The 8,533-nt window shown below is 40.3% G+C and overlaps 1 protein-coding gene across 1 annotated transcript; it reads left to right on the top strand.

Annotated features, from left to right (window-relative positions):
* Positions 1 to 3,215, top strand: LOC111251341 (phosphoenolpyruvate carboxykinase, cytosolic [GTP]-like). The gene is made up of 3 exons (XM_022807827.2): positions 1 to 160; positions 565 to 776; positions 899 to 3,215. Exons 1-3 carry the CDS (start codon positions 120 to 122, stop codon positions 2,578 to 2,580), a joined length of 1,935 nt encoding a protein of 644 aa, XP_022663562.1. The 5' UTR covers positions 1 to 119; the 3' UTR covers positions 2,581 to 3,215.
* Positions 3,216 to 8,533: the final 5,318 nt, after the last annotated feature.

The following is an 8,533-nucleotide window of genomic DNA, read 5'->3' as shown; positions in this document are numbered from 1 at the left end:
GTATATAAAGCCGGCTGGCTGCTGTCTCAGGTCATCATTTGTTCACTGCCTGGCGAGAGCCATTCAATGAGAGTAGCGTGGTGTTTCCGAGAGCATTCCCTGCACGACCTGCTGCTAAGATGCCTGCCACCGGATCCTACTTTTTACCCCATCAGCTTGAGTGAGTATATCATCGATTCATTAACGTCTTGTTGAATTTAATTCACCAGCTTCTCCAGACCACATGCATGCACGATAGGCGTATCAATAAAATAAATGATAACTATTCGTTAATTAATAGTGGCAGAGATGAGCAGTACTAAATATATTTTCCGATTGTTATTCCAATTGAGTTGGTTCGTTCTATCGAGATGATATATAGTCAAAATGTGTGCTATAGCGAGACTTACTGAGTTATGGGACCGAACTTCGTTAAGCGCTTACTATGACGCCACTCGCGAAGGGATTTCGCTGTGTTATTTTAAGGCACCAGACAGCTGGAACATCAATGCCAGCAACCTCATCGAATATATTGAGTTGAATATATTTTAACCTTAAGCTTTGGTCATCTTATTGACACTTCAGGCTTAAGCCATCCGGATGTCTTTCGCAATCGATTGGCGATCAAGTCCGCAAGACATCGGTTGGCTTCCGACCGAATGCCGATTTGAAAACTCTCCCTGAACATGTTCGGAGCTATGTTGAAGAAAAGATCGCTCTATGTAAGCCGCATGCGCTACATATTTGCGATGGATCTGAGGAGGAAAACGAATACCTCATTCAGTACATGCTACGAGGTAAGAATCTATAAGAATTAAAAGCTGTTTTTATACTGTTTTCACTCCAGCGTTTGTTTAATCTTTCTCATTTTTTTCGCAACAATTTAAGTCTCTCTCTCTCTCTCTCTCTCTTATTTCAGAGGGTATGCTCGTTAAGCTGAACAAGCATGAGAACTCTTACTTGGCACGCACCGACCCTGCAGATGTGGCTCGCGTGGAATCCAAGACTTTTATCTGTACCCTCCGTCGGGAAGACGCTATACCGTCTCCGAAAAGCGGTGTCAAGGGAACCCTTGGAAACTGGATCTCCCCCGAAAATCTAAAAGCTGCATGGGACGAGCGCTTCCCAGGCTGTATGCGAGGTCAGACAATGTTCGTCATTCCGTTTAGTATGGGTCCAGTGGGAGGGCCGATGTCGAAAATCGGCATCCAAATGACTGACTCCCCATACGTCGTATGCTCTATGCGAATTATGACCCGTATGGGCAGCGATGTCCTCAAAGCACTTGGCAATGGACCGTTCGTGAAGTGTCTTCACTCAGTTGGTCAGCCGCTTCCAATGCAGAGGGCCCCGATCAACAACTGGCCGTGCAACCCGGAGAAGACAATCATCACACACGTGCCTCATAGGAACGAAATTGCCAGCTATGGTTCCGGCTATGGAGGAAACTCGCTCTTAGGCAAGAAGTGCTTCGCTCTTCGTATTGGCTCCACTCTGGGCTATCGAGAAGGATGGCTGGCCGAGCATATGTTGATCCTGGGTCTCACCTCACCACAGGGCAACAAGTACTATGTTACTGCTGCATTCCCGTCGGCCTGTGGAAAGACCAATCTTGCTATGATCACTCCGTCATTGCCTGGATGGAAGGCCCAATGTGTTGGTGACGACATCGCCTGGATGAAGTTCGATAAAAACGGTGTTCTGCGAGCTATAAATCCTGAATTTGGCTTCTTTGGGGTCGCACCTGGTACCTCATACAGCACGAACCCGAACGCGATGAAGACTATTGAGAAGAACACCATTTTCACGAACGTCGGCGAAACATCTGATGGCTCATACTGGTGGGAGGGAATGGCAGAACCACGTAAATCCATTACGATTAAGACATGGACTGGTAAAAAGAAGGAAGGATCTTTACTCGCCGCTCATCCCAACTCACGCTTTTGTGCTCCCGCCAGTCAGTGTCCAATTATTGACCCCGCTTGGCAAAATCCCGAGGGAGTACCTATATCTGCAATCATTTTCGGCGGTCGACGCCCAGAAGGAGTGCCTCTCGTTTATGAGGCGATGGACTGGGATCACGGTGTTTTCTTGGGAGCTGCAATGCGCTCAGAGACAACAGCAGCTGCTGAGCACAAGGGTAAAGAAATTATGCATGATCCATTTGCTATGCGTCCCTTCTTCGGCTACAACTTCTCAAAATACTTAGAACACTGGCTGTCGTTTGCTGACAAACCCGATCTTCAGCTGCCAAAAATCTTCCATGTTAATTGGTTCCGGAAGAACTCCATGGGCCGATTCATATGGCCAGGATTCGGTGAGAACGCGCGCGTTCTTGACTGGATCATTCAGCGGGTGGAGCAAAAACCAGGGTCGGCACGCCAAACTGCCATTGGTTTCATGCCAACAAAGGAAGCTCTCAACCTAAATGGTCTCGGCAAAGAAGTCAGTTACGAGGAGCTTTTTGCGATTGACAAAACGTTCTGGAGCCAAGAAGTGTTTGAGATAGAGAAATACTTTGACGATCAATTGTCAGGTGATATCCCCGCTCGAGTGAGAAAACAGCTGAACTCCCTGCGAGAGCGGATCGCCGCTCTATAAATGTGATAATACCGAAAGTCTATCAAGGGCCATTGCGTTCTGGACAAACAGCGAGTGCTTCTCAATTAATATATAGATTCTTGCCGTAGGGTCTCCTTTACAAATTTCTGCAACTTTATAGCCAGTCGCAAACTCTTTTGTTCAATACGTTTGCAGGGTTTTCCTTACCTACGGAATGAATAAATTGACTGAACGCTATTTTCGATGTACATATAATAGTGATCCCCAGAATGAATAAATTGATGGAACGCTATTTTCGATGTACATATAATAGTGATACTGTGCAGCAATCATTATCAAATAATAGGAAAGAAAGACATGTATAGGAAAACGAAACAGGTTATAAAAGTACAGTGATCACAATGAATAAAATGTGAATAAAGTAATCAAACGATATTGATTACCATATATACTCCATATATATTTACCATATATACTCCATATATATATATATATCATATATACTCAATATACCATATATATGTCTTATTGGCCAATGCTTATTTGATTCAAGCTAATGCATTTTGCATCCCCGGCTTTGCTAGTAGCATGTACTTTTTTTTGGACGCCGCTTCCTTTGGGGGTTTGCTTCGCCTCCGAATGGCCAATAAAACTAATGCATTTCGCATCCCACACTTCGCTGGTTCTTGTTGCGTAGTTGATGTAATGGGGTTTGCTTTGCCTTCCCTTCCAGATAACTTACACATTAGTATTTGGTTTACCTGAAATCGTGAGCTCGGTTTTAATCGATGTTGGCTACCAACACGAAGTACAGTTATTAACAGGCTCATTATTAACAGATGTCTGTGGTTACTCTAATTATTAAAGTTACTGAAGATAGGCATTAATTAACTACGAGCAAGAGAATGATAACAAAAAGATGAAGAAAAACAAAGATGAAAATTATAAAATTAGAAAATGAAAGTACAATAAAAACAACCGCGGCACGCTGTCATTAGTCACAGTATGACTGCCACATTTTAGCTTTCACAGATCATTTTAGCCCTTTGTTTGAGATTGCAGTAATAAACACGCTCCACTTACCAGAACCTAAGAAGTTTCTTAGGAAGAACCTAAGAAGACTTGATCGAAGATAATATTTCCAACTAGTCTATTATACCTACATTGAAGAAGTCCTGATCAATCAAAAAATTGACAGTACCAAACAAAACGCCTGATTTTTTCAACCAATAGAAACCGCTTGATATATTTACATTTATGATGGGATATTATACTGGTTATATTCAACTTGCAAATGCCTCATTAGATTGATATATTATAACAGTGTTATATAGTCTTATAGTTTTATTATATTAGACTGAAGAGACAATTTGACTGTATAACATTTGCTGTTGCATGCTAGTTTGATTGAGCTGAAGTTTGACGACTATACTAATTGGACGCTCGAAGCTACAAGCTTTTAACAGTGCGCCAGACAATAAAGGTCCTTATTTTTTACGACGTTATAAAACAAACACTGAACTAAGTTTATTTTTATTTGTTTCTTCTCCGTAATTTTTTCCCAATATATTTCGGGATTTTCGATACCGTTTGGCGCTTTTGTAGTTTCAGTGATTCGTTTTTGTATATATGGAGCCTCTCAAAATCGGTAGATTAGACGGATGATGATTAGCAATACCTAATTGGCTGCAAGTTGTGCCTCTAATAGAAGCTGGTAAATAGCGTACTCCGTAAGAAGACCACATTTAATTAAGGCTGTACTTTGTTTCGATCCATGCCATTTTTGGAACAGTAGAGCTTTCAAGCCATTTCATTGCGGTTGCTATGCCTTGCTTAGATCACGCACGAAATTTCCCATCGGATCTGTTATCAAGCTACTCATATGGGAACTCTTCTTGAACTCAGTTACCCAAGCGCCCAGGCAGTCTATGATAGGGTCATTGCTTGCGTAACATGCTCTCGTGAAATTTTTTTTACATACGTTTGTCTGAAGTTTACATTTATGTGTAGGTGTCATTTCATTGCTGAAATTTTTGGGTGACATGGACCTGTATAGAATAGTACCAAACCACTATGCAGTCTTCTATCGCGTGTAGCGATTTACTTAGTTTTTGTGTTTACACAGAAAACTACGAGGACCACTTTCTACCGAGATAAAGGGAGCCCAGGACGTCTCTCTGCGTTATATCAATGTAGACGCCATTAGTTCACACAGACTCGTCTAGCTGTTATCAGTCCTATGACCTTGAGGAAAACCCGTGACGTATCACGTAAATTGGCCTGATGGTGTTGTGTTATCCTAGTGACAGAGTAACCGATTCACGACCGCTGTCAATTGATCTCGTAGAAAAGTGTTTTCCACTTTTTGTTAGCTAATGATTTTGCCGCGATCGAACTTTCCACAAATACATGTTGATGTTTAATTTTACTCACAAACAGTTGAGCAGCTGAAATTCAATAAAGCTAGTTATTTTTTTTTTTTTTTATTTATATATCTTTTACTCCCGACGTACCATCTTAAAAAAATCCATCTGTTTAGCCCATTAATTTCTTGTCATAGTTAGTGAATTAACGTGAATTATATATCAAAAAGTAATGCTCAACAACGAAAATTATCAAGTAGAATGGAGTTAGGATGGAATGTACCGTGAAGCCATAGTCCAGCGGAACTATTCAGAGAGAATCCCGGCCAATGCGAAAACGGTTGATAACAACGCTCAAGCAAGAGCCAAAATGGATTTGTGCCAACGTCACTGTACCATCAACTTGATAATCAATGACGCTCGCCATTTGCCGCTATCGGCTTTTGTCAACGGAAAAAACTACTACTGAACGGAAGCGGTTTATTACCGTATGGTGTTGAGGAAGTAGATCTAAAAATGTGACAGATATAAGTTAGGCCTAGTACAAAGCTGTTATATAGTTAGTGTGCAAATACGTTTATGATAAAGAGGACAATACCACACTAAATATGATAGCCTGTAGAAAGAAACGAAACTACTGCCATTTTTGATAACAGCTCGTAGAACAAAACGTTACGCATCTGGCATTTTCGGTTTAGCGGGAAGTGGCTGTCTATAATATGAAAAAAGTAGAAACCTCAACACGCTTTTCCACACGTAGAGATGACACGTGGGGATGGCACTCCCTCTGCCCTGCTTCATCCGGGTGTCAACGGTGATAAGTGGCATTTGATGTGGATAACGAGTAACAACTATTTCCCATCGACGATTTTTTTTGGGCCCGAGTGGATTTTCTCGTTGGGTAGAGTCGGCAGCCTTATTTGGCCTGAACGCTCTTCCCGGAATGAGGCCTGCGAATGCTTGGGCAAGTGAAGTCCAAATATTGATGTAATAAGTTAAACTGCTTGCCCAGCCTTTTTATCTTTATACATAGAACGTATATAAAACGACAAAAGCTAGCACCTAACTGACAATCGATGAATGTTTATTTTCCTAATAAAACTACCGATTTAATTAACGTGGTGCATTAAAGTTGTTATTGTATGACCGAGTATGACGAATATTAAGTGAGCTATATATACTAACATTTACATCTCATTTATCGATACAATATGCCTAACAAACCGCTGTGGACTCTGTACTACCTATGAGTAAGATTCAAGGGCTCATGGACGTGTGTGACTATGGTTATTTCCATTCTAGCACTAAAAACAATTCGTAATTCCGCCAGTTGATTACGAGTACTCAAAGTCTTTAAGTTCCGTTTGCTGGGGAATTTTTTGATTCCAGCTTTTTTTTTTTTTTTTTTTTTTCTTTTCTTTACTGTATTCGAGCTGTCGATCTCAGCCACAAATAGCTCACTTATTATATCATTTTTTTACTTTATTTAACCCAACAGTTTGACAAAGTATATGCTCGTCATTGTTGTTATCCTCTTCTACAAGTATAGTTATTAAGAAATACTAGAATAAAATAAACCACTAGACGTTCTGTAACGCCCCCACATCATTGCGGGCGCGTGACGAAGGTATATTGACACACTGTAATAGCTTTTATGTCACGGCGATTTTGTTAAGCGTATAGATTGTTTATTCTGCAGCTGGCAAACGAATGAGCACTTCTTTTACTTTTCTTCAGTTCATAACAGCCATTTAAAAATGTCGACAGCAGAAGCACAACTGCTATATCGAATACTGCTTGGAGTATTGCGTATATGGGAATCTAACTTTCAGACAAAGACATGGTTATTTCTCTACAAGCTTTAAACTGAATAGAAAGGATAGTTTCATCTGCGCTATGAGGGAGCCAATTGGATGAATTCAGGTGATCACAAATGCTTACGAATCAATGACCGCTGTCTACTACCCACCCACACACACACACACACAAAGAGGGCATAGTTATTTTTTGAGATCGAGGTAGATGGCCCAAAATGGCGACTTCGCCCCACTGATTGGTTCTGCAAATACAAAAGTCGTTTCAATGACCGCTAAAAAAAGCAAATAATTTCAGATGTATCCAAAAAACAGCCAGCCGGCCTAGACAATTTATTTACGAAAATAGCCGAGAGCCGAGAAAAATTATATATCAGGGCTATTATTGTCGAAATCTATCTGTAGACAACAGGTAGGGACAGGGTCAGCTACCTGTCGACTGAAGCAGGAAGTAGCATAATTCCGTTTATAGGCTCATTAGGTTCTAAGCACAAAGCATACTTACACTCAATATGTTTGGATTAGTTTGTAGTTTAAATATATTGAAATAGCGGCGTTTCAGCATCATAGATTCTTCAGGATTTTCACACTTCAATTCATCACCCAGTGTTCATATAGCGCGTTCAGCAGTTCGTGAATATTACTATGACACTCTGATGACAGATTTTGCCTATTTGTTAGAGTGAAGACTAAGGAAATTTGGGCGATAAGGATATATATATATATATATTGGAGGTAAACAAGATGTAATGCTGTAAAACGGGTTAAGGCATTTGTCTCTATTAAACCACTGGTTCTATTTTCGGCGCCAACTTACCCCATATAACAATAGCTATGTATCACCCTTCAATACTGGGAGTCTGGCTTTTTAATTTATCTCTAGATTTTACAGAGTCGATAACTTTGTCTTGAATTGTTTCGTTTCCCCTTATGTAACACATTTACATTCTGTTGTGTCGATGCCTGGAGCACGCCATGCCTGCCAATGATATTCAAGATTAGATGTGTGTGCGATAGTAATTAGTTTACCGTTTCTGAACTACTTTTTCTTCAGTTTACATTTAGGCTTTTTAAAAATCCATGCCTCATCCATTTGGGTTTCCAAATCAATTCCGATTCGTCAGCGCATGATTACGCATGTCTAAAACACTTGTACGGTTAGAATCCTTTGAAGGACCATTGTGTTAATATTCTCAGTCATTAAAAAATTCGAGTTTACTCTATGGGGTTTCTCAGAAATTTCAGGATTATGACTGGACCCAGCGTTTTGTATAGGCAATCACTTTCAACGTACGGAAGGCCTGTATGGAAAATGAGTTTCTTCTTTTGCTTAGTAAGGACCGAAACCTCTCCTATCTTTGTATGGACATTTTTGTATTAAAATTCTATTACTCATGACGTGGCAAAGGCCATTATGAATATACGATGAACGTAAACTTAAATCGTACAATAATACGACAGTCACGATGCCTAATAGATTTATTTATGAAAATGTACTAAATGATTTTCATAAACACGCGTTAGGCGTACGTCTCTAAAATAAGTATCTATATAAAATAAGTGTCTAATTGCATATGCCCGTTTACAACACTGGGCGTATACATCCTCACTTTCATCTTACCCGACATGCTCTGAAAGCCTCTTAATGAAGATCGATCATCGTTTACATTTTATCTATGACAGAACCATGTTCTAAGTCAGCTCTGAGTGACAGATTATCTGTCATTATATTATTATATACATTAACTTTGTAAGAGATAGTACGCGTCAATGACGCTTTGCTTGAATAGGTTCAAAACAACAGCGCTCAACACA

The sequence above is a fragment of the Varroa destructor genome, unplaced genomic scaffold (assembly GCF_002443255.2).
Source record: "Varroa destructor unplaced genomic scaffold, Vdes_3.0 BEIS01000005.1, whole genome shotgun sequence".
Classification (NCBI taxonomy): Eukaryota; Metazoa; Arthropoda; class Arachnida; order Mesostigmata; family Varroidae; genus Varroa; species Varroa destructor.
Note: the sequence above shows the minus strand (reverse complement) of the source record. Positions and strands in the feature narration are given on the sequence as shown.